The 27700-nt window shown below is 38.6% G+C and overlaps 1 protein-coding gene across 1 annotated transcript in view; it reads left to right on the forward strand.

Annotated features, from left to right (window-relative positions):
* Positions 1-27700, forward strand: part of LOC124798347 (meckelin) — a 197893-nt gene that overhangs the window by 4255 nt on the left and 165938 nt on the right. The window contains exons 3-5 of the mRNA XM_047261705.1: positions 19073-19377; positions 19721-19945; positions 20037-20336. Coding sequence (XP_047117661.1) covers positions 19073-19377; positions 19721-19945; positions 20037-20336 — 830 coding nt within the window. The remainder of the gene's footprint in view (positions 1-19072; positions 19378-19720; positions 19946-20036; positions 20337-27700) is intronic.

Below are 27700 nucleotides of genomic sequence, written 5' to 3' on the forward strand. Positions count from 1 at the left end.
TTTCCAACCACTGTTTTATTAGTGATGACCAAGAACATGACACTGGTTTTGTTAACTTTGTACAAAAAGAAATTACAAAGTGGCTGTCATTACATCATACTGACATTGATTCAGTTCACTACTTTACAGATGGTTGTGCTGGGCAGTACAAAAATAGAAACAGTTTTAAAAATTTGACTGAACACTTGGGAGACTTTAATTTGAAGGCCCAACACTCTTTTTTTGCAACAAGTCATGGGAAGTCAATTTGTGATGGCCTAGGAGGAACTATTAAAAGAATTTTAAGGAAAGCCAGTCTACAGCTTTCAGATGAAGAACAAATAATGACAGCAATTGATGTGTACAAGTTTTGTGAAAAAAATATTGAAAACATTCATTTTCACTTTATTGACAAAAAAAGAAGCTGATTTGCTACGGTTAAAACTAGAAAAACGTTTTTTCAGCAACCCGAACCATTCCTGGAACAAGAAGTTTTCATAACTTCAAACCACTTCCAACAAGCAACCTTGAAATTAGAAGGACTACAAATAGTGTAAAACCCTCCTTAGTCTTTTCTTTCCATTCTTCTTCTGATTGGGTTCGTGTTGAACCATGCAAATCATGATGGTAACTGGTACTTTGGACAGGTAAAAACAATATTCAATGATGAAGAAGATGCAGAAATTCTATTTCTACATCCTTCAGGACCAGCTGCATCATTTTATTGGCGTGAAAGAGAAGATTCTTGCATAGTGCCTTTGGAGCACATAGTCTGTGTGGTAGACGCACCTCAATCAAGCAGCACTGGAAGAATGTATTACTTCAAAAAAGACTGTATCAAAAGAACTGAAAGCTCTTGGATGAAGTGGAAAACAGTTTGAATCAGCATTAATGTTTATTAAAAAGACAAAATTACTCAAAAAATTCAATGTTTCAAGCAATCAGTTGGGTTATACATAAGTGTTGTAAGAACACTCTCTTTGTACATAATTCTAATGTAATCTACTATAATTAATAAACATGTTAAAAAGCCATCATTATTTTCATTTTATCAAGTAGCCTATATGTTTAAGAGTAAATTAAAACAAATTTGAGCATTCTATCAGGTCTGAGACTCTAGATATTGCAATTCTTATAAAACAAAACATCCGTTAAAAAAAAAAGAAAAAAATACATATATATATATATTTTTCATAGAAAATATTAATATATTTTAATAGTATCATTTTTATCTTCAAATATGTATAATAAATAAACTTGCTGCAAAAATTCATGATGTTATCTAAAAGAGTTTTTAAGATAAGCAATTTTAAAGTTTTGAATACAAATTAAATTTACCATTTCCAAAGGTTCGGAAATGCAAAACATAAAAACTTTAAAAATTTATAAAAAAAAAAAAAAAAAACTATAAGAGATACAGCAAAAAAAATTTGCAGATGTTGTCAGGATGGTATTAGAACCTTTTGAGCCAAATTTCATGAAAATCTAAGGAGGTGGGTGTAAAATTTATTTTTTATTGGGTGATTTGGTATGGAATGACCCTTAAACTATTGAGCAAAGTATATATGTCATATAATCATAAAAAAGAACCTACTAAACAGAGATCAATATTACATGTTATACATAGAGAATCATGGTACAATGCTAATGCAATACCCATGAAACAACTGGTGTAAAACAATATAGTCTTACACTGACGAGTACAGACTGAAGGTAAATTATTTGATTATTTGCTATCGTATACTAATAAAACGTATAGGCTAGTACTTACTGGAGGTCAACCCCATAACTATCTGTATCATCATGTTCCATATACTAATAATAGCTAACTAATAAAAGGAGAATATGAAGATACACCAATGCAATTTATTGATCCTGTGCTCATAAGACGCAACTTATTTAATAAATACACTATGAAATAAGTTTAAAGTAAAGTAATGCAATACATAAACAGTATATCAGAAAGACACTCATTACAATCAGAACAACCAAAGGCATGCACCGCTATATGTCCGTAGCCCTTAAGCAAGGGATGTATGATCTACAACAGAAAAACCACCAGAATACGTGTCAGGGTATACCATTCAATGTGTAATATGCCAACTGCTACCTTTTTGATTAGATGGTTAATTGAGAGTGTGGAATATACCAGAATACAGGTGCCAATTGATGTTTGTCATTAAAATTCAATAAAGAGTTGTAGTGGGTCACACCAGCTAGTAGTAACAGCACTGCTGTATTTTAGTGTTAAATCTGAATGTGGCCTGATGTGGTTCTGTTCTTCCAAGAAAGATTTTCTAAAATCCAAGTCTGATTTTCTTGTGGTACTTTTATTTCTTGATCCATTGCTTCTTTTGAGTTGTTTTCTTGTTGATCTGATCTCATAGCTTATTGAAGTGTTTGTGGCTCTTCCCAATATGTTAAATAGGAACTCATAATCTTCATATGTCATTGGACATTTGAATGTAGACCACTCACTATTTCAGGCAACTTCAGTCATTTTCTTCTCTCATAGTATCTTTATCAGTGATTTTATAATCTTTATTTTCAGTGTCAACTTCAGACTTATCTTCAGTTTGAGTTGTTGAGACTTGAAATTCATGATCAGGAGCATCCATAGTTACTGGAACAGATATACTTATTTTTGTCTTTTCTTCAAAAATGATACCTCATAACCTGATTAACATATCTTTCGCCCAAATACTGTGACATTCTGTGTCCCTTTTGTTATGTCCTAGCCAGTAATGCCACCCGAGCCCGCTGCCAAAAGGTTGGCAGCATCAAAGTCCGGACGCCGTCCGCATAAGCAGCGCCAACAAGACAGCAAATCGCCGCAAGTCTGCGCGCGCCACCGCTGGCTTCTGGCTTCTTAAGCGCTGGAGTCACGAGCGCTAGGAGTTCTGTATTCGCCGCTCAGTTGTATACTCGCCACCGAATTGTGTACTTGCTAGTCAGTTGTGTGTTCATCGCAGCAGAGTTGTTGTTTGTCGTCAGCCGACACTGACCTAGCCGCTCCGACTCGAACTAGACAGATCTCTGTAGACACGGAGTTCACTATTGTGTTTCTGTATCTTCATCAATAAAGATAAGTACCGACTTTTATTTAATCAGAGTGTTTGGGTTTTCATCTTTCTGTTCACTGTTCCAGCGGACCGGTCGGCCCGCTATCAAAAGTGTGGCGGTGACTTCGTAAGCCGTTTCTACAGCGAATTGTTTGTCGCTACGAACACCGCCACAAAACCTTTAGCCAATCTAATTCTTTCGTCATTTCTTAGAAACATGAGCATAGCAAATAGACCCTAATCTATGCATTTGATTTGTCATAGATTTCTCACCATACCACAATTTGTATGGAGATACTCTAGTTATAGTGGATAGCACCGCCTGATTTGAAACATATGTAGGTAAAGTTTTTCATTTTGCCCCCAAGGCACTATGGAATATTGGGCCCCAACTGTGAGCATGCATTATGGCTTCAGTGTTTTCCACTATGATATAATTCTCTCTTTTGATGTAGCCATTTTGTTGTGGAATGTAGGGCATTGCTTATTGAAATTGTTGTCAAATTCTACCCAATTATCACCAGAAACAACATTAACACAATATCAAACCATCTTTGCTTTGACTATAAAAAGCCTCAAATTATTAACAGACTTATCTTTTCCTCCAATGAAATAAACATTTCATAATTTTGTATAATTGCCTTTAAAAGTACAAAATAATTATATCCAGGCATAGAACTTTGTAATGAACCACAAATATTTGCTCAAATCGGTTCTCTTGGCTTGGTAGCTTTTTCTCTTCTGCTTTGTGGCAACATTAGGCAATGTGTATACAGGTGGAGCAAGAGACAGAGAAAGGATCTTTGGTGCAGCAAAGAACATTTATTAGCAATGTAGAATATATGTTGTTATTCGTTGGATATTTAGTTGTTATTAGTTGAGTTTCAGTAGGGAGACTTGCAGATTAGTCATGCTTGTGAGTTTACGTGGTAGTTATATCATTCACAACACAATTACCCATAGTGATGATGCCAATGTGATTTGAAAAGAAGAGTCAGAACTGTAATTTTTTTTTCTTTGTAGGCAATTATGACAGGCACACCTCCACTTTTGACAGAGACAGAAGTTAAGACAGAAAAATGGGAGAATAATACCAAAATAAAACTTTAATTGCAAAGAAAATGTGCAGTTAACTACAAAAAAAGAAGTGTACACACAAGCATTCACAGACTGTACAATATGTCAAAGGTTTAAGATGAAGACTGTGCAATACTATGTAACAACAAACTGCTTTAGATAAGTGTGATGTCACAACTGTTTACGTCTGTAACAGGTTGTGGGAAGATATTGCAAATTGTGGCTTGAGAAGCATTACTTTCAAAGTAAATTTATTTTTATGCGAGATGAAGTTTGTTAATGTGAGAATGTGCAGTGAATTTCATAAATCATGGAGCTTTTGACTCTCATTCAAAATTTAACACTTTGGTGACCAGCCACATAGAAAAATTTTGGGCACAGACCAATCACTTGTGTCATTATTTTTTAAAATTTTACTGCCACATTTATGTTTAATGTACCTTAAAGGATAATACATGCTAAAAAAGAACAATATTATTTGTGAAAGCTTAGATTTTCTTGAGCTATTCTGTATGCATATAAATTTAAACCATTATTATGAAATGGAAAGTTGCTACTTACCATTTTTTTTGTTGCGCCTATCTGTGACTCAGCACCTCCACTATATGGTGAGTACCAACTTTCCTTTTCATAATATTGTTACATTCCATCCTGGATTTTCTATTGTTTGAATTTAAACCATTAACTTTTCCTATTTGTGTATCTGAAGAGGCTACTTAACAGTGATGTTGGTACTGGCTGACTACAGCACATGCCCTATGTTCTGAATACCTGCTATCACTGGTTGCAGAGATGACATTACGTGAGTTATGATTGGCTGACAAAAGCTTATCATGCAACGCATTTCAATTTCAGTACTTTGGAAGCAACTATGATGTATTTGGTGGACTTTAAACACGTGCTTATTACCATTCAAAGGATTGTAAGTTTTTCAGCTCTTAGGGAAAGTATATTGTCACTTAACTAGGAGAAAACTACTTTCACGTGGGATCAAGAGTATTTTCACCCAGGAAAAAGTGTATTTGGGAAAAAATCCACGAATGTTTTTTTCTTGGTCGCATATACATTGTGGATAAGCCTCCAAAGTGATTTTGAATACCCACTAGTATTATGTGTGATTGTAAGACTATATTTTGCTACTGAAAGTATTAATTCAGTATCTGAATTTTTTAAGGTGTGGAGCAAGAACAGAAAATAAATTCTTTTGAATGTCAGTATCTGTCAATTTTAATTTACTGTGTGTTCAACTTCTGCAGTTCCTTCTATGGTGATTTCATCTTCAGTTGTAGCTGTAGGCCTAGGTACAGACAAAAATTGTTCAAATGTCTCAAAGTTCCTTTTGTCATTAGTAACATGGCTTATTTGTCCATTATCAGCATACCAGCCTTATTGACTGGAGTCAGAATACATCACAGTGGGGTTACCAAAAGTTCCAATCCTACTCATCTGCTTTGGCCCATAACATCATCAAGAAGGTGGACACACAAATTTCAGCTTGAATCAAGCCCTCGATACCATGAACCTACACACAGCTCAGGAACGCAGTAGTCTGAATTTCACTTGATCTATATGGCAGCTAAAACAAAAGTCTGCAGTATCAAAAATCAACACTCTTAAATCATCAAATCTTCCCGTACCCTATCTATTACGGTGAAAAAGAAGGGTTTGCTGTGACATACATGAGCCACTTAATGTTTTTCATTGTGTTGGATTTGTCATTTACCTGTTACAAATCTTACTGATTTAACAGTCATCTTTAGAAATAGTTCTGCTGGTCCAGCTATTCTGTCCCATCACTATGTATGAACATTGTTTTCTTCTGGGCTTTGATCCTTGGTAGATATTCTCACAGTGACAAATTGGAAATAAAAATAGTTTAACCAAACATTAACACATTCTGATACATAACTTCTGACCCTAAGGCCACACATCAGAGTTCTCTTTTTTAACAGAAGAGTGATTCATTTGGCTACCTGCTGACATTTTCGGTGGCCCTCTTACTCCAAACCATTCATGAAACTGTCAACTCAAGAGTGCCAAATCATAAATATAGCTTTGTACAACAAGTGAACACTGCTGCGCTTGTTGTTATGATGCATGCATCTTGTGTACAAATGCAGACTGGAACACACAGTATCTGCTCTGTTCTTATATACTACTTAATAGACATCCACTATCATGATCATCTTTAGCTGGTATGAATACCAATAGTTGACCAGGATATTTGATAAAGTGCCCTCTTACACTACACTCTCTAAAATGAAGTCCACTGTACAACAAACCAAAACTCACTCACATCACTAGTATCAAAAAACACAACCTAACCAATGATTGGGAGCCACTGTCCACAATACTTTCCAACCACAATCTGACACAGTTACCAAAAATAATCCAGTATTGCGATGCCTATTCGAAATGAAGAGTGATGCAATGTTACTTCAGACAGGCAACTACAGCTGTTATGAAATATATGAAATGCATTGGCAGATGCAAACGTGAACAACTATCAGCTGTGTAAGGGAATTGACAACAATGAATATTTGTGCTGGTCTGGGACTCAAACTCTGATTTCCTGATTTGTGCGAGCAGTTGCCTTAACCGCTTTGGCTATTTGTGCATGACTTGTGGCCAGATCCAAACTTCCATACGTCATCGTCCCTACATACACATTATATAATCCCCATACAGGAGTGTACATTTTGATTGAAGTTGCTGTTGGTATCAGTGGATGAATACAACATGATGTAGGAGTGATGACATATGGAAGTTTGGGTCTGGCCATGAGTTTTGCACAGCTAACCAAAATGGTTAATATGACGATTTGCTTAAAGCAGGAAATCCGGGTTCAACTACCAGTCTGGCACAAAATTTCATTGTCATCAGTTCCCCTATACAACTGATGGTTGTTTGTATTTGTAACTGCAAATACAGGGGATAGGCAAAATAATGTGAACACCTGTACTTAGTTGGGAATGGTTTATCAATAAAGTGTTGGACCCTCCCATTTGCCTATTATACAGCTATGATTCTTCTTGGAATAGTGGCATACAATGATTGTATAGTCTCCAGTGGAATGTTATGCCACTCTTTGATCAGAACCTCTTCTAACTCCTGTAGTGACGGGGGAGGTGGAAATCTGCTCCAGAGTCTGTGCTCCAATACTGCCCGTAAGCGTTTGATAATGTTTAAGTCCGGGGACTGTACTGGCTAGGGAAGTTCAGTTCATTGCCCCACATACCACAATTGTACTGTCCTGGCTGTGTGTATAGGTGCATTATCATCCTGAAATATGGCACCATTGTTGGGGAACAACGTTTGAATCACGGGGTGCACCTGATCACCTAAAATGTTCACATAATCATTGGCTGTAACATGGCTTTTGAGAATAATGATGGGACCAGCAGAATAGATGATATGGCTGCTCACACCATGCTTAACCATTAGAATCAAGCAATCAGGACTGTAGGCTTCTTTTGGCATCCTCTACATGTAAACCTGGCCCAATGTTGGAAATAATGAAAACATTGACTCGTCAGACCATATGATGTGTTTCCACTGATCAGCCATCCAGGATTTATGCTCTTGACTCCATGTTTTATGCTTCTTTGCATTGTTTGTTCTTACTAATGGTTTCGGTATAGCAACTCATCCATGAATATTCGTTTTATGGAGTTCTTGGTGGACAGTGTTGATAGAACTGTGGTCTCAAAGATGGCTGTTGAGGTATGGAGTCACTTTAACCACTGAAGTTTTGTGTTGTTTTGACACAATTCATGTTAGCGTATGACAATCTCTATTATTTAGTTTTGATTTACATTCAATATTACATTTACACGATGATGTCTTTCCATGTTTTGTGTAGGCTGTCATAACTGTTGAAACAGTTGAATTTGAAATATTCCATATGTTGGCTATCTTGGTTAGTGATGCTCCAGCTAATGGGGCCCCACAATCTGCCTCTCTGGAACTCTATTAGGTCTTTCGTTTGCATGTTGATCTTAGCCTCTGAATGCAAGCACGAAGTGTGCACTACTCGTAAACAAACTGCATTGATGCCTAATCTGTACTGAACATGCACAGTCCAGCACAACATGTGCTGTATCTGCGTTGTTGACCATCAAACCATGCCAATACAACCACTGTTCACGTTATTTTCCCTATCCCTGTCCATTTCATGTATGAGAAAGAATTGCCTGAAACCTGCCCAAGTAACTGTAGAAACTTGATTGTACAACGAGCAATGATCTGCTCATAAATTTCTCTGTCATATCCATTCCTAACAAAAATAGTAAAGTGCTATTAAATTTCTGACCATAAGAAATGCACCAAACACAAGCATGACTCCCATCACCCAAAAATGCAAAATCAAAGAAAGTCACTAGCAAAGTGGTACAAACTCTTCTAATGATAACATTACACATTCAGCTACCAGCATCAAATGTGTCACTAAGATACCTAATGAAAAAACTTCGAACTGTGAGCATCCAACACAAGAGAGTGCCACCAAATACTATGACATGCCATCTACAAACACAACCCAACTCAAAAACACTGCACCATCTTGATGTCACACAACACAGTTATATGATAGGGCAGAGCAGATGGATGGAATCACAACTTTCGATTGACATCATCACAACAGACGTCATGGAAGGCAACTCCTATTAGATTCCTTATGTGAGAATTGTGCAGATTAGAAATAAATAAAGTGATTCAATAACGTCTTTGTTCATGAAACTTCCTGGCGGATTAAAACTGTGTGCCGGACCGAGACTCGAACTCGGGACCTTTGCCTTTCGCGGGCAAGTGCTTTACTGACTGAGCTACCCAAGCATGACTCACGCCCCGTCCTCACAGCTTTAATTCCGCCAGTACCTCGTCTCCTACCTTACAAACTAATCATTGACAACTATTGATATTACGACAGGTGCACACCCTGTCATTTTCAAGGCAGAAATGCAACGAGAGAGTGCTGTTTAAGGTAACGGATAGCATTAATTCTGTCCCTCTGTTTTTTGACAAGGGAGAGAGCACGATTCCAAGCAAAATTTAAGCAAAAACTGTCATCTCTATTTGTTATTTACTAATTTAATCTCAACTGATTCCTTAATAACACTATCCCAGTAATTGGAGTTCTTGCCAGAATCTCAGTGTTGTTATATTCCTTAGGATGATCACACACAGGACAACTTTCTGCAGTAGCAGATTTGCTTAGCTGTTGTAAGCATGTGTGATGCTTACACTCAATACACAGCTCCTCCATGCTCCTGAAGGTCTGATCAATATATGACATGTCACAACTGCAATGCATATGATAAACGCCCTCTTTACACATACCTAGATCAACCTTCACAAATCGTAAAAGAGCCTGATCTTAGGTGGTGATAAAAAAAAAAATACACACAAATTTCACACTGTGTTTCCACAGAATATGATCAGTCCTTTTGGAAATACTTCCTATATGAGGCAAAAAGGTCATAAATGTTGGTGGCAGGTTGTTTGTTATCATCACTCACATATTTCACAGTTGGTTGATAGTGCAGTGCTTGTCTGATCAGTCTTTCACTATAACCATTCTGATGAAAGGTGACTATGAGATAGGTTGACTCAAATGACAGACAGTAACATAGTGAACTTGTTGATATATTTCTCACTGAGAAGGTACTATAATTGTGAATAACTAGCTTACTGATTCATTTGGAATGTAATAAGTTGTGTGCAGGTCATAATTTTTGTTGATAGTGCTTATCATGCAACTAAACACAAATGAGAGACATGGGGACTCATGTTCTACAGAGTTCTCCCAAATGACAATGCTTCATTTAGGAAACAAAATTTCAAACAGATAGTATAGATGGTAGGCTACTGTGACTTGAGAGTTACCTATTCTATTGAAGAATCAGTTAGTAGTAAAGTTTAGAATTAATTTAGGACTGGGGAAGGCTTATATACTCATTACATTTGGGGCATAATTGTAGGACTTTATTTTTCATTGTTTTATTTTTAATAATTTTTATTTTTCTATAGATTTCTTCTTTAATGTTATCATATTATTAGTAATATATTAATTGTAAACTGAAACAGATCATAAATTTGTAAATGTACTACCGTTATCATTTTATGTGAGATGTGTTTATGTGATCAGTTGCAGGTAACAAGAGAACCAATCATATAATTTTATAGCCTCAATACATATTAAGATTTTAGAAGAAGGAAGTAATTATTGTGAAAGTGAAACAAAGTTTTACAACACGTTAGCAATGTTGAAGATAGAAGGCAGTAAAATATTACGTAACTGAATTTGGAGCTCTTGAGAGTCGCAATTACTGTCTTGCTACAGTTTTGTCACAGGGAAGAAAAGCATTCCATATGCAAAAAAAACCATTAACTAGTTTATTCCTCTCTGTGTAACTGTTATTACTCTCAAAGCAAAAAAAAGCACTACACCATGAAGAAATATCTGATTGAGACAAAAGTCAGTAGAGGTGATGTACACATATAGGTGATGTGTTATTCCTTTCGACACATCTAAATTAAACACATAACCAGTTTGTAGTTGCCATACACTTCTTTATTACAAACACATGCTCTTAATGAAATTAACAGTAACAACAATTATAATAAAAGGCACCTGGCCTACCGAACCATCAGCACGAGTCAGATTAAAACATTAATGCATTTAAGTCCAATAGACACAGATCTTTCAAATTTTACTCAACCAGTTTTCACTAATTAAAACAATGTTCATAAAACTATCATTAATCAAATTAACTGACATAACTGAATCACACAAACCTTTTAAACATGCTTCATGATTTACATAGAAACTGACTTTGACATAACTCATAACAAATTCTAGAACTACTTCCAACAACTAAGACATCTTCCCTGGACTGATCTTAAGCAATTCTAACAAATTAAAAGTATTATAGATTTATACTCTCAACTAGGCTTCTTTTTAGTGTTAGTTACAGGTACGAGGTTCACATACATTTCAATCCCAGAAAATAATAATAGCATATTAAATAGTCTTAAAATGGGACCGTTTCAATTTTACGTTGAAAATTAGTGATGGATGCGAGCAGACCGAAAGGTTCTATCAGATACAGGAAATTCACGGACCAGAAGGTGAAGTAGAACTATACTCAACTTCGAGCAACATTTAAGCTTCCGGAAAACTACAACGCTCCAGCAGCAAGATGGAAGTTCAGGACACTAACAATGTAACCATAGACACCAATCCAGGTCCTTAAATTTCCCTCTTCCACCGTGATACCCCGATAGGAGTTTGCTCGCGTCGTCCAGTGCCACTTACCTGAAACATAAACACGTCAGTGGCAGACAACATTCTGGTGCATCAGATGCACAAATCATATCTGTCCAACTGGTTATAAATAAACCTTTAATTATACACAGTACAAAATGAACCCAAGCAGAACTAACCTATGTGACCACTTGCCCAGTAACGGCTCTTAAAATTTGATTAGCCAATTCTCTAGAACAAACAAATAAAATAATAACATAGAAAAAGGAAATAAGGGAAATTATTTCGGCACACTCTCGAATGCCAGGCACAGACTTATGACTACGTAGTATGACCTCTATCTATGCATTAAGCACGGCTTCATGTCTATTTGTTGTACGTAGCTAGCACTCCCTTAAATGCCGTCAACATATCAGGAGGCCAGACCAAATACAATGTCAAGTGACTGAAGCAATCAAGATAGTTTTCAGTGCACTCGGATATTCAATTAACATGAACAGAACCCACCACAGAACAATTAGACAACTCCAGTTCATTCACTTTGAGTAACATATAACAGACGCGAAGGAAATCTGTTTTTCAAATCTCAAGGAAATTCCAATCACTGTGGCAGCAGATCTACATTCCAATGGCTAAACACCTCGCAGCAGCTGCCCACGCTCCTCCATCATACTGACTCGGCTACTCGCCACGCTGCATACATCCACAGTGCCACATGTCACTGTCGCTCACACAGCTGATACCATAACTCAAGCCCCCACAGAGCGCGCGCACCGCAGTTAAATAGCCGTCTGCCAAAGATGCGAAGAAGACGGGCCGGCATCGAAAATAGACTCACAATGATCGGGATGACAATCGATGGAGACTGGCACCAGCAGCGCACCAGCTTAACCTCTACCCCACAAAGATGAACATGGGGGCAGCCAAGAAAACGGTGGAATAGACTAGGAGATGCCCCGGTGCCCGACCTTAAACTGACTTAGGTGGACCCAAGTTTTACGACCAGATACGAGGTCCTTGACGTCAAAATGACGGGACTCTGAATCTTCAAAATCCAGCAAGGACCTTGGAATCGTGGCCTAAGTTTCCCCCAAAGACCAAACCCTGTGTTACTGGCGACATCCCTCACAAACACTACATCTCCAGTCCTCCCCTGAATGGGACGTCTACCCTTATTGTACCGAGCTGCTTCATGTTGGTTGACAAGATCGATGTTATACTTGGCCCGTTGCCAGTTCTTGTGCAAGCTAGCAGGGTGACCTGAAGTGGGAGAAGGTCATTAATCTCCCACAAATTAGAGAGAGGGGAGTTGGGAATGTAAGCAAACATCAATTGTCTGGGTACAGTGCCAGTGGACTTGTGTCTGGCAGAATTAAATGCCTGAGTGTGCCAAGGCAATGTAATGTCCCTTTGCCCATCGAGTAGGTGTGCGGGAATGGTAAACACAGAGAGCGGCCTTAAGATTGCAGTTGATGCCCTCCATGAAGTAAGCCTTGGGATAATAGGGAGTGGTAGTAATATGCTTAATCCCGTTAGTAAAACAGAAACCCTTGAAGATCATAGACAAGAATGTGGGAGCTTATCACTCACCAACCCTTCAGAGGACCTAACCAGGAAACAATCCGGGACAGCTGCTGTACCATAATTTCGGCCGTTATACCTTGGGTGGTAGGAGCCACGTAAAGCGGGAAAAGGCGTTGAGAGCTACATGTATGTACTTATTTCCCCTCTTGGTACGGGGTAGTGGTCCGATATAATCGATAAAAATGCGGTCAAGGGGATACTGCTCCCTAACCAACTATAGAAGACCCTTGCGCAGTCCCACATCGGGCTTACCATGCATACGCTGGATACAGCTACTCACAAATCGCCTAACATCGCGATACAAGTTGGGCCAAAACATGTATTCACGAACTTGGTTCAATGTCTTGTAGAACCCCAAATGCCCCCTGATCACCGAATCATGAAAATATCTGAGGACCATGCTAACTAATTCCTGAGGAATACACACCTTCAATTCATCGTCATTGTCTCCCCTTTTACACAAGAGGCCCCTGCGAACGCAATGGCCAGGGACAACCTCGCCATCTGCCAACTGCTGCCGTATCGGTCCTCACCTAGGGTCCTGACCCTGTTTGCCGGCTAAATCGCAGAAGAGCCTAGGTGTGTGTGGCTCCACGTGGCACTCGCCTTCCCTGGACTCTCCCGTGAACATATGACTAAGGGCGTCCGCCACTTCATTATCACTGCCCCTAATATGCCGCACCTGAAAACAGAATGCAGAAATGTGGACCGCCCAGCGTGCAACACAACCCGTCTTGCGGTTGTGATGTTCAAGATAAAACGTGAAGTTTTCGAGGGCAAATAAAACAGCCAGCGCCTTACACTCATACACAGAGTAGTTGTGCTCGGCATCATTAAGACACCGAGTAGCATAGGCTGCCTTTTGCCATGCTGTTCCTGTAACAAAACTGCTGGGACACTGGCATGGGAGGCATCCATTTGAACAGTAAGGATCTGATTAAAATCAGGCATGGCCAGGACCGGTGGATTAGCAATCGCAGTTTTGAGCGCATTAAAGGCTTCCTGCTGCTCGGAGCCCCAAACGAAAGCACTATCCTTTTTGCTGCAATCCGAACGAAATTGGGAATGAATTTTCTAAAGATATTGGACACCCCAATGAAACGGGGGTTCCTCCCCCTGCTTATCGCGAGGGGGAGGAATTTCCCTGATAGCCTTAGTATGTTCCTGATCAATGCGCACCCCATCTGCCGATACCAGGTGACCTAAAAAGATGTACGAGGATGACATAAGGTGACTTTTGAGGGTTTCACAGTTAAGCCAGTGGAACGTAACCTACCAAAAACTCAACTCGGTTGTTCCAGGTGGTTCGCAAACAAACTACTGAAGATTACCAAATCATCAAGATAATAATAGACACACTCAAATTTCAGGCCGCCTAGAACATTATCCAAGAGTCGGGACAACACTGCTGCACCAGTAGCCAAACCGAAAAGGAACATGTTTAAACTCACATAAATTCCAGTCTGTGCAGAATGCAGTGTCTGGCCTGGAACTTTAAGTAAGAGGAATCTGATAGTAGGCCTGTTTCAAGTCCAGGATAGTAAAGATGGTGGCACCTTCAAACCAGGTAAAACAACTGTGGAGGTCCAGTAGAGGAACGAATTCTGAAATGACCTTCTGATTCAAAGTCTGGTAATCGACCACCGCTTGATAGTCTGACCCTTCGAAACAAGGAAAACAGGAGCAGCATAAGGAGAAGTGGAATATCCAATAACCCCGTCCTGCAACATGCGATCGATCTTAGCATGTAACGTCCTCATTTTTGGGGGTGAAAGGTGGTAAGGTGCATGAGACACTGGGATACTATCAGTAAGCTGTATATTGTTGTTGTTGTGGTCTTCAGTCCTGAGACTGGTTTGATGCACCTCTCCATGCTACTCTATCCTGTGCAAGCTTCTTCATCTCCCAGTACCTACTGCAACCTACATCCCGCTGAATCTGTTTAGTGTATTCATCTCTTGGTCTCCCTCTACAATTTTTACCCTCCACGCTGCCCTCCAATACTAAATTGGTGATCCCTTGATGCCTCAGAATATGCCCTACCAACCGATCACTTCTTCTAGACAAGTTGTGCCACAAATTCTCTCCAATTCTATTCAATACCTCCTCATAAGTTATGTGATCTACCCATCTAATCTTCAGCATCCTTCTGTAACACCACATTTCGAAAGCTTCTATTCTCTTCTTGTCTAAACTGTTTATCGTCCACGTTTCACTTCCGTACATGGCTCTACTCCATGCAAATACTTTCAGAAACGACTTCCTGGCACTTAAATCTATACTCGATGTTAACAAATTTCTCTTCTTCAGAAACGCTTTCCTTGCCATTGCCAGTCTACATTTTATATCCTCTCTACTCCGACCATCACCAGTTATTTTGCTCCCCAAATAGCAAAACTCATTTATTACTTTAAGCGTCTCATTTCCTAATTTAATTCCCGCAGCACCACCAGATTTAATTTGACTACATTCCATTATCCTTGTTTTGCTTTTGTTGATGTTCATCTTATATCCTCCTTTCAAGACGCTGTGCATTCCATTCAGCTGGTCTTCCAGGTCCTTTGCTGTCTCTGACAGAATTACAGTGTCATAAGTGAACCCCCAAGTTTGTATATCTTCTCCATGGATTTTAATACCTACTCCGAATTTTTCTTTTGTTTCCTTTACTGCTTGCTACAGTGTCATAAGTGAACCCCCAAGTTTGTATATCTTCTCCATGGATTTTAATACCTACTCCGAATTTTTCTTTTGTTTCCTTTACTGCTTGCTCAATATACAAATTGAATGACATTGGGGATAGGCTACAGCCCTGTCTCACTGCCTTCCCAACCACTGCTTCCCATTCATGCCCCTCGACTCTTTATAACTGCCATCTGGTTTCTGTACAAATTGTGAATAGCCTTTCGCTCCCTGTATTTTACCCCTTCCACCTACAGAATTTGAAAGAGAGTGTTCCAGTCAACATTGTCAAAAGCTTTCTCTAAGTCTACAAATGCTAGAAATGTAGGTATGCCTTTCCTTAATCTATTTTCTAAAATAAGTTGTAGGGTCAGTATTGCCTCACATGTTCCAACATTTCTCTGGAATCCAAACTGATCTTTCCTGAGGTTGGCTTCTACTAGTTTTTCCATTCGTCTGTAAAGAATTCGCGTTAGTATTTTGCAGCTGTGGCTTATTAAACTGATTGTTCAGTAATTTTCACATCTGTCAACACCTGCTTTCTTTGGGATTGGAATTATTATATTCTTCTTGAAGTATGAGGGTATTTTGCCTGACTCATACATCTTGCTCACTAGATGGTAGAGCTTTGTTAGGCCTGGCTCTCCCAAGGCTGTCGATAGTAATGGAATGTTCTCTACTCCCGGGGCCTTGTTTCAGCTTAGGTCTTTCAGTGATCTGTCAAACTCTTCATGCAGTATCATATCTCCTATTTCATCTTCATCTACATTATCTTCCATTTCTATAATATTGTTCTCAAGAACATCGCCTTTGTATAGATCTTCTATATACGTCTTCCACCTTTCTGCTTTCCCTTCTGGTGCATCAGATACACAAATCATATCTGTTGAACTGGTTATAAATAAACCTTTAATTATACACAGCACAAAATGAACCCAAGCAGAACTAACCTATGTGACCACTTGCCCAGTAACGGCTCTTAAAATTTGATTAGCCGATTCTATAGAACAAACAAATAAAATAATAACATAGAAAAAGGAAATAAGGAAAATTATTTCGGCACACTCTCGAATGCCAGGCACAGACTTACTTAGTATGACCTCTAGCTACGCATTAAGCACGGCTTCATGTCTATTTGTTGTGCGTAGCTAGCACTCCCCTAAATGCCGTCAACGTATCAGGAGGCCAGACCAAATACAGTGTCAAGTAACTGAAGCAATCAAGATAGTTTTCAGTGCACTCGGGTATTCAATTAACATGAACAGAAACCACCAAGGAACAATTAGACAACTCCCGACTCCAGTTCATTCACTTTGACTAACATCTAACATACGCGAAGGAAATCTGTTTTTCAAATCTCAAGGAAATTCCAATCACTCTGGCAATGGATCTGCATTCCAACTGCTAAACACCTCACAGCAGCTGCCCATGCTCCTCCATCATACCGACTCGGCTACTCGCCACGCTGCATACATCCACAGTGCCACATGTCACTGTCGCTCACACAGCTGATACCATAACTCAAGCCCCCACAGAGCACACGCACCGCAGTTAAACAGCCATCTGCCAAAGATGCGAAGAAGACAAACAGGCATTGAAAATAGACTCACAACAATTGGGATGACAATCGATGGAGACTGGTGCCAGCAGCGCACCAGCTGAATAGACAAACAAATGATTACAGTTCCAGACAAGTTGAATGTATTTCACACATTCAGCAAGACAGCGAGCTGGGTGGAGGAATGCACTCAAAAGAAGAAGAAGAAGCACCACAAAGGAATTACCTGAATGGGGCGGGAATCAGTAGATGTGATATCATGTACAGGAAAATAAATAATTACAATTTCAGAAAAATTGGATGATTTATTCAAGAGAAACAGTTTCACAAATTGTGCAAGTCACTGATGCATTGGTTCATTTTGGTCATTACGCAAGTAGTTATTCTGTGTGGTATTGATAGACTAGAGTTGTTGGATGTCCTGAAGGATATCGTGCCAAATTCTAATTGACATGTTAGATCATCAAAATCCCTAGCTGGTTGGAGGGCCCTGCCCGTAATGCTCCAAACATTCTCATATTCTCATTTAGGGTGACATCCATTCTCAACTGGGAAGAGACCCGGCGACCTTGCTGTCCAAGACAGGGTTTGGCAAGTATGAAGACAAGCAGTAGAAATTTACTGGTTGTGGGTGGGCATTATCTTGCTGATATGTAAGCTCAGGATGGCTTGTCATGAAGGGCAGCAAAATGGGCCGTAGAATGTTGTTGACATATTGCTGTGTTCTAAGGGTACTGTGGATGACAACCAAAGGGATTCTGCTATGAAAAGAAATGGCATCCCAGACCATCACTCCTGGTTGTGATGTTGTATGTTGGGCAACAGTGGGGCTTGTATCCCACCAGCATCCAGGTTGTCTCCAGACAAAACCTTGCTGTTCGCCAGGGCTCAGTTCGAGATAGGACTCATCACTAAAGGCAGTTCTACTCAAGTGAATGAGATTCGAAGTCAAAGACGTGTCTGGAGATGCTCCAGACAGTGATGGGATACTAACCTGACTGTTGCCCGTCACACGGCCCAGCAGTCTTGAGTGATGGTGTGGGGTACCATTTCTTTTCATAACATGATGTCTTTGGTTTTCATCCATGGCTACCTTACTGCACAGCAATTTATCGGTGATATTCTATGCCAAATTTTGTTGCTCTTCGTGCAAACCATCCTGACCCTACACTTCAGCTAGACAAGATAATGCCCACATGGCAAGAGTTTCTACTGTTTGTCGTCATACTCGCCAAACCCTACCTTGGCTAGCAAGGTCATTGGTTCTGTCCCCAGTTGAGGACATTTAGAGAATTATGGTCGGTCCCTCCCCAGCTCGGGATTTTGATGATCTGACATGCCATTTGTACAGAATTTGGCTCAATATCCTTCAGGACATCCAACAACTCTGTCACTCAGTGCCAAGCTGAATAACTGCTTGCGTAATGACCAGAGGTGGACCAATGTGTTATTGACTCGCTCAATTTATGAAACTGTTTCTTTTGACTAAATCATTCAGTTTTTTCTGAAATTGTAATTATTTGTTTGTATGTACACGTATATCGCATCTACTGATTTCAGCCCCATTAAGATAATTCCTTTGTGGTGAATCTTTTCTTTTGTCTTTGAGTGTGCTATAAAGTATGGTTATAATTACTTGCTTAATGTAGGCAATACATCTATATGCAATTTGCCTTTGTGTGGAGGAGAAATGTTTTGCTGTCATGAATGTTTTGCTTTATTTCCATTCACTACCCATATTATTGGTATCTGCTCTTTATAAAGAATCAACTTATGTTTCATGGGGAACGTATTTTTTATTATTACGGATTAAAATAAATATACATACTTCAGTTTGGTAATGAACTAACTTAGTTATGTCTGTTTTAGTGGAGAGGGAACTGAATGGAAACTATTCTGACTTGCATTGCGTTAAATGTGCAAAAGGCACAGTTCCTTCAGTGAGTGGTAAAAATTGTGTCCCCTGCTCGAACAAACCATCTGTACTGGGACAGAGGCCTTGCAATTGTACTGGAAAGAACTGGCACCTTAGTGGTGATATGTGCATTCCAAGTTCGTTGTTTCTCGATTGGCCAGAGGAAGAAAGTGTGTTCACTGTGCGGTATGCTTCTGATAACAAAGTAGTGTCCAGTTATATAAAAATGAACCTACATAGAGCTGTCTACCTCTGCAAGGTATGTACTGAGAGCTTAAAAAATATTCTTTTCCTTCAGAAGTCCCTTTAAATATGTTATTATTGATCCTTTGAGGTTTGTGTGATATTCAATCCCTATACTTTCTTCACATATCAGTGTATTCCTAAACAAGTTTATTTACTTAATAATTTTCAATAACATTAATATTTGTTTGGGACTACTGATTTTATGTATTTAATTTTATAGCCTGTCTTTAATTTTTGTGTTTTATCAAAAACTCAGTCGTTTCAGAGTAAAAGTTGTGTGTCGCCTTAATGCAGACATTATGATTAACTCACTGCCAAATCTTTAAATTCCTTTTATTAAAAAAATCGTTTTGCAGCTGCACAATGTTTCTTCATGTCAGATGTTAGCTAATATGTGTGCAATGCTGCTGTATGATAATAATTACAAAGGCAGTCCATGTAAGCTTTTTGAAGATCGAAAGCTTGAACATGAGTGGAAGGATAATGTTATGCCATGGCTGCTTTATGGAGAGGGTGATGCACCAGCTGTGCTTTTCAGAAAGAAAATTTCTGCTGAATTTAACCTCCAACCAAATACAGAAGTAAGCAGCAATATTCTGATTTTCTGTTTTTTGTTTAATTTGCTGCTGTTTTTATTCATATTTTAAATTGGTTTTATCTCTCTTCCATCAGAGAAACACTATAAATCTGACTGCAGTACGATTCACTCCAGATGGATGGCTAAAGGAGATTTCTAAAGCAAAAGGCAACTTTTTGCAGCTGTGTCCTACTGTTTCTGGGGATACAAGCTCGCTTTTTCAGTTTGGAGCTCGATATCACCATTCTTGCACAATGCGTGTCAGTGAAATGGTGGCACACAGAGACACAGAGTTCATTGAGTTATATTTGCAGTATTGGACTGAGGGTGAATCTGTGCTCTATCCTATCCCTGTGCTAATTCTTAATATGAAAGCAAGAAATGCTAACAACAAGGTAAAACGTTTTTGATAACTCTGTTTAGAACTTTTAAAAAGATGTACCTTATTTGAAGTCATACTTTTGAGTAGTAACTGACTAAAAGTGTGACCATCATTTGCATGTAGAATGTGTAATATAACTACAAGTTGTATGATCCAAGTTTTCTGAAGAGTTTTAGTATTCTGCTTTGCTGGACATGAATGATTCAGTGAAGACTTGACATTGTTTCTTTGTTACCTTTTAGTTGCTTGACCATTATTGTGTATAGGCTTAATTATGACAGACTTTGTCTGCTCATTATATAGCTATTACTATGTGTAAATTTAATACTGTTGTTCCAACTTCTCTTGAATTACATATGAGGCTCTTTCCTTTTTATAATCTGTATATTTTCATGAACACATACAACATCATTTACATAACATCAGACTTCTGTCAAAACATAACATCCATCATGAAACCTCTACATGGAAGTCTATTGAAAGAATGAATATGAATAATCTGAAGCACATTTGCACAATGTCTGATTCACATCACAACTGTTGTTAAAAATATGTATTCCCCAAGGATCTGTCACTTCTCCAAAGTATGGCAGTGATATTAGAACCTGCTATATTTGTGTCCGTGTACGAGCTTCCTCTCATGAAGTTACTGCAATCATCATCCCATCCCAAAGACAGATGCTGTCTTTCACCATGGTTCTCCACAAGGCAATAAAACAACAGATCCACACAATCTTCAAGTTCTCGTCTAGGGTAATTTATTTTATGGCTTTTATGGCTATAATTCACAAGTATCATTTGTCACACACCACTCCTCTTGAGTGGTATGTAACAGCTTAGAGTCTTGTCTTTCTGTCTAATGTTCTGAGCTTTATGTTAAAGAAAAATTCACATCCATGCCATTTTAGGTAAGTGAAGTATCTAATTCCCAGTCATTTACTGAAACTCTAGCTGTGAGTGGACTCTTTTGAACCTGTGTGTTGACTGTGTGCCTTTGTCCTTGAAGTTTGAGCATTTTGAGAAGTTTAAACCTGTTCCCATCTTGGGAATGTGATCTCTGTGAGGGAAGGCAGAGTCAGAAGCATCCACTTGTGCTGCTGGTGACTGATTCAATGCTGCTGTCTGATAGACAGCTTTTGAGTGTTTTGCTTGCTTGGAGTGGGTATTGGTGAATGACAATAACTGTGGGGAGATGTGAGTGTTTTCTTCCAGAACTTGCTTTTTTTAACTCTATCAGTGATCTCAAAATTTCAACTTGTTACAAGTGGATGTGAACTTTGTTTCCTGGGTTGTTGTAACAATTGACAGAATGTGTGTGGGGAAGAGGGGTTGGAGAGGGGAGGATATTGGTATTTAGGATTGTTTCTTCTTATAGTGATTCACATATACACTCTCTTATTGTGATTACAGAACTATAATGTTCTGTACATTCTTTGTGGACTGGAGTAATTACAAAGTGTAGCCTATCTCATGTCTGACTTTTGATGTGGGAAATTGGGAAATGTTACAATTTTTTTTCCTCTCTCTCTCTCTCTCTCTGTGATTGAGTACACTGATATTCTTGAGGCTAAAATTCATTATGTCTCTTGGGGGTATTAACCTCGTTTACAGTGGTGCTGTGCACTCTGGGTGAGCTCGGTGTCCTATGCTATCAGAGGTGACATAGTAGCGATATTGATGATAAATGGTGGTGAGGTAAGGCAGTTTCTGCAAGGAAGGGCACAGTGATTGAAGGCTGAAATGAAGGAAAGAGCTGAGACACCCAAGCTATTCCTGCTTTTGTTGTCATCAGTATCATGTAATTGGTGAGCTTGGCAGCTTAGATCTTTTTGAAAGAATGGTCAGGTTGAGACCACAAATTATGACAAAGCTAGATGAGTCTCTGCCACATTCATCCATGATTCTCCTAGTGGGATGTAACAATTGTGTGCTACTTGGCTCCTGTTAAGCAGACCTGTGTACACAAAACTTTTCTTAATGATGGATTGCCATGATAGAATTCTGTGAACTCAATTATCTCCCAATGTTTTGTGTGGGCTGTGATGTGCTTTGTAGCTTAAGGTGATGCGTCAGTTTTCTAAACATTGTGACTAAAAGAATAAGATTTATAAGGCCATATAATGTTTACCATGTTTTAAGAGATCTTTTGGGAACATATGTATGTATGAACCACAGCTTTAGCTCTCACACTTTTTTTAATTGTATTTTTATTGCAAGTGAATTAAATTATGCTAATTATTTATATACACCATAGGCACACATTACTCAAAATACAAACAAAGCAGGAGGTTTATTTTTTTCCTGTATGTTCTTTACGCTATTACCTTTAAAGCAAAGTGTTGAAAAAGATGGTGCTATAATAAATTGTGATACAAAAATTTTTAAGTATGATTATCAAAAACTTTTGGAAATGAATTAAGGGTTTTTCTTCAAAGAAGCATTTTATTTTCAAAATTAAGTCACAAGAGTAGTGTACTTTTTAGTTAAGCATGTTTTAAGACAGTATACAAAATGTCAGCTCTCTATCTTTATTAGTTTTTAACCAAAATGCACCAGAACATGAAATAATTTAACTTTCAGGAAATTCAAGTTAAAATTAAAACTTGCTTTTGCTATTAAACTTGCATAGCACTAGTGCATCCCAGGTCCATATTCATCTTATTTCCTGTGTTGTTCTTCCTCCCTTTTCTTTTTGACACATCTTGTTATTCTTGCTGCTTTGGTGGCTTCCAATGCTGATCTTTCTCCTTTGAAGAGTCTCCTTCAGTCAGTGGCTATTAGAATCTATGCATATTTAGTCCATCAGGTACTCCCATCAGTTCCATAACATTAAGCCTTTCCACTGCACTGTCATTGAAACATAGAACAACATCTAGCACACCTATTTTCAAAGCATTTAAAAGGGCAGGCCACGACTTTGGAACGTGGATTTACAGTAAACTTTGTACACTCGTAGTACTCCACGAGGACAACAAAACGTGTTAGCAGTAGCGCGTAATTCTCAAGCGTTACTGAGAAAATCGCAAGATAATTTCAGTCGTCAAATACATATGGCTGTGCATGGCCATTTTTACCAGGAAGTGGCAGCAGCCGAGTGGTTAATGTTCAAGCCCCGTAATCGCTGGATCGAGTCCCGTTTGTCACTTTTTTTTTTTTTTTAATTTCTAACACATTCATTTTCTTTACTATTTATATTACAGTTGATATAATGGGAAAAATACGTGTAACCGGATGAACTTTTATTAAATTTACAATGTTATTTGGCAGTCTACAAATTTTTATTATCACAAATGATATAATATTCTTAACTATCGACTAGTAAACGACTAAACACATAAAGTGATACTAAAAATGTATGCTTGTCCATGATTTGAGAAATCCCTTATACCTGGAAGGAGCCCGAAACTACTTGTTACCTGCAAGCTTTGACCGGCACAGACGGCTTTCGAAAGATGTACAATTAATCGTTGCTTTTGACATTACGAGTACAAGTTGTATGATAGTATTTTTCATAGAAACATGGAAAACATAAAGTTAAATGGCACCAGCTACATTGAATAAATCCTATGTTTCTGCATATGCAAAGTCTTTTGAGGTTTTTCGTGAAAAAGCAAACCTCGTTAACATTTTCAAAAATTTCTCTTTCAGCTGATAATTTGGAAGCAAACCATGCAGAACGCAGCATTTCCTTAAATATCGGCGCTAATAATGGGTCATGCAGTCTATCTATATCCGGATCCTGCTCCAGCTACTGCTGGGTCTGGGTGCTGACGAGTCCTCTCCATTTGGTTTGGTCCTCCCACCACTTTTCTTTCTCCGCATGCTGCTGGGTCACACCTCTCCTTTCCACAGATATTCTCACTCCAATTTTCCACCGTGTTCTTGGGTGCCCTCTAGGTCTTTTCCCATCTATCTTTAGTTCTTCCATAATTTTGGGGAGTCTCTGCCCATGCATCCTCTTAACATGCTCATACCATCTTAATCTCTTTTTTTCAACTTCTTATCTCATACTGTCTTGTTTAAGGTCCTTTCTAATCTCTACATTCCTTACTCTGTCCATTCTTGTTTTTCCCGTAACTGCTCTGAGAAATTTCATTTCCCCTGCTTGCAGTCGGCTCCAGTTCCTTTCTATCGTTGTCCATGTTTCTCCACCATAGGTGACAACAGGGAAGTAATAATTCATATACATAAGGAGTTTTGCTTTTTTTCTGAAACTTCCTTATTCCAACTCAGGTGTTTTATTGTTTGGTAGAAATTGCCTCCCTTCTGTAACCTCCTATTAATTTCGTTAGTTATTCTTCAATCCCTAGATATTTCACTCCCTAAATAAGTGAAATTTTCTACCACTTTGAGGGGTTCTTCATTCAAGGTAATAATTCCGTTGATCCCTTTCTCTCTTCCAAATACCATTACTTCACTCTTATCTTTATTTATTTTTAATCCACACCTTTTCATTAGTTTCTTCCACACATCAAGTTGTAACTGTACATCTACCTCTTTATCACCCCATATTACCATATCATCTGCAAAAATCATATTTTTTGTCTTTTTCTTTAGTATCTTTAATCGCCCTATTCATTCCCTCCATCACAACATTAAAAAGTGCAGGAGATACTTCCTTGCTTAAGTCCTTGTCTTATTTCGAAGTATTCAGAGCTCCCCAATGGTGTTCTAATTCTACAATTGTGTCCTCTGTACATTGTCTTTATTACATTAATTTATCCATCTTCTACATCTATCTTCTTCATTTCTTCCTATAGTCTCTCCCTGTTAACTGAGTCATATGCCTTTTCTATGTCTATAAAAACCATTATCACACTTTTGTTATACTCCCAACTTTTTTCCATCAGTTGACAGATAATAAACATCAGGTCGATCGTGCTTCTTCCTTTCCTAAACCCGTACTGTTCTTCACTCAGCTCCTTTTCTGTCTTTGCACTTATTTGATTTAGTAAAATTCTTTCAAAAATCTTGGATGTATGACTCATAAGGGTTATTCCTGTGTAGTTTTTACAAAGCCTTTTATTGCCTTTTTTGAAGCTGGGAACAATGCCTCCTCTTCTCCAATCGTTAGGTATTGTACTATTTCTCCACACACTTGATGGTACTCTATACAGCCACTGCATTCCCACTGGACCTGCTGCTCTTATCATGTCCACAGATACTCCATCAGGTCCTGGGGCTTTTCCCCCATTCATCATCTTCACAGTTATTTCTTCCAGTGTAATTTGTCCTAATTCTGCTTCCCAACTTCTCTCAATTTCTCCATTATTTGTTGTTTCCTCGTGTACCTGCTCCTCAGTGTTTAACAATTTCTTAAAATGTTCTTTCCAGAGATTTTTTATATTCCCTGGATCTTCAATCACGGTACTGCCCTCTGTTTCCATTTGTACTGGTACTTCAGAAGCATTCCTTTTATTTTTCATCATTTTATAGAACATTTTCTTATTGCTCTTCAGATCTTCTTCAAGTTTTTTTGGAAACTCTTCCCATGCCTTTTTCTTTGCTGTTTCCATTATTTCTTTGCACTTCTTCTTTTCCTCTATATATCTTTTATGGTCTTCGTCATTTTTAGTTTTCCACCACTTTCTCCATGCTCCATTTTTTTTCTTCTGACTGCTTGGATTGTGGTATCATCCCACCAACTTGTCTGTCTTACTTTTTCCTTTCCAGGTGTTCTGCCACATACTTTTTGTGCTGCTTCAACTGAAGTGTCTTTGAATAAACTCCATTCTTTTTCTACATCGCAGAAAACTTCTTTTGGAAATTTTTGTGTGATTAATCCTCTGTACTTCTCAGCACTTTCACTCTCCTTCAGTTTCCAATCCTGTATCCTCATCACTTTCTTCTGTTTTCTATTTTTCACACACTGATTCATTTTCCTTTGTCCCACCAGTAATCTGTGGTCCTCTTCTGCACTCACACATGCAATTACCTTCACATTTGTTACCTTCTCTCCCCATTCCCTATCTACTAGAATATAGTCAATTACACTCTTAGTTTTTCCATCCCAACTGTATCTGGTGATAGCATGACTTTCTCTCTTCATAAACCATCTGTTTGCTATTTTCATTCCATTCCTCTAGCACAAATCCAGGAGTCTTTCCCCTTTTTCATTTCTGCCTCCATATCCAAAACATTCCAACAATCCCTTTCTGTCTTTGCCTACCTATGCATTAAAATCTCCCATCATTATATTAGCACTCTCTATATGGTTTTCTAACTCATTTTCAAACCCCATCTTCTCTTCTTCACTACATCCCACTTGAGGTGCATAACTCTGGATTACTTTTAGTGTTTCTTTTTGGAATCTCAGGTTTAAGATTATGATCCTGTCTGATATATATCTCACACTTTCAATACAGCTTTGTACATTCATATTCACCATCACTGCCACACCATTTCTTCCAAACCTGTTGTTCCCACTCCAGTAAAGTTTTCATCCTCCTCTCAAATTCTTCTCACCTTTTCCCTTCCACTTTGTTTCGCTTAATCCCAATATATCTAACTTTCTCTCTGTTAGTACATCTGTCATTTCTTCCATTTTTCCATTGTGGGTTAATATATTAAGGGTGCCAATATTTAGCTTATTTTTTAGTCCAGTTGGTTTCATCTTCTTGTACTTATGAATATCATCAGGGCTCCCATCATTTGCACCAGTACTTGAAAAAGCAGTGGGGTCAAATCCTTAGGGGTTCGTTGCGAGGCTCGTCTGTGTTTTGAAAGTAATATATGAAGACTTTCCTACTGGATTGCTAGGCCTAAGGCACGAAAGGATTTTCTGTTGGGGTTGTCTCCCTTAGCCTTTGGAATTTCTCCTCCACCACAAGGCAGTGGTTCCCTTCTCATTTAATCCCCAGAAAGGAGGGTTGCCTCATCTGCCAGCTAAGCCATTCCAAAGTCTTGGTTCTCCGCCGTTGCCGCCATTAAGGTCTTCACCCATGACCCTGGGCATGGGTTCCGTGTTATACCCCACGGGATTGGGTCCCTGCCTGAACTCAGCAATCCTAGCACTCCGGCCTACTGAAGTGTAGGATGCCCACCCCCGCGACATGGACGTGCCAGACAGGCATTCCTCTAGTGGAGGAATAGGGATGGGGACCCTACCTCCCTGGAGCCGCGTTAATGATTTGTATGGTGTCACAATCAAAGATTGGTCATGCAGTATCAAGAGCATTTTAATAACATCTTCATCAGAATCAATTTCTCATTTTCTTTCAATTAAATACGAACAGTTTTGAAGAAACGGGCAAGCATACACTTTCAGTATCACTTTATGCATTTGGTTGTTTACTAGTTGATAGTTATGAATATTATATTATTTGTGATAATAAAAATTTGTAGATTGCCAAATAACCGTGTAAATTTAATAAAAGT

This window comes from Schistocerca piceifrons, chromosome 5 (genome assembly GCF_021461385.2).
Source record: "Schistocerca piceifrons isolate TAMUIC-IGC-003096 chromosome 5, iqSchPice1.1, whole genome shotgun sequence".
Classification (NCBI taxonomy): Eukaryota; Metazoa; Arthropoda; class Insecta; order Orthoptera; family Acrididae; genus Schistocerca; species Schistocerca piceifrons.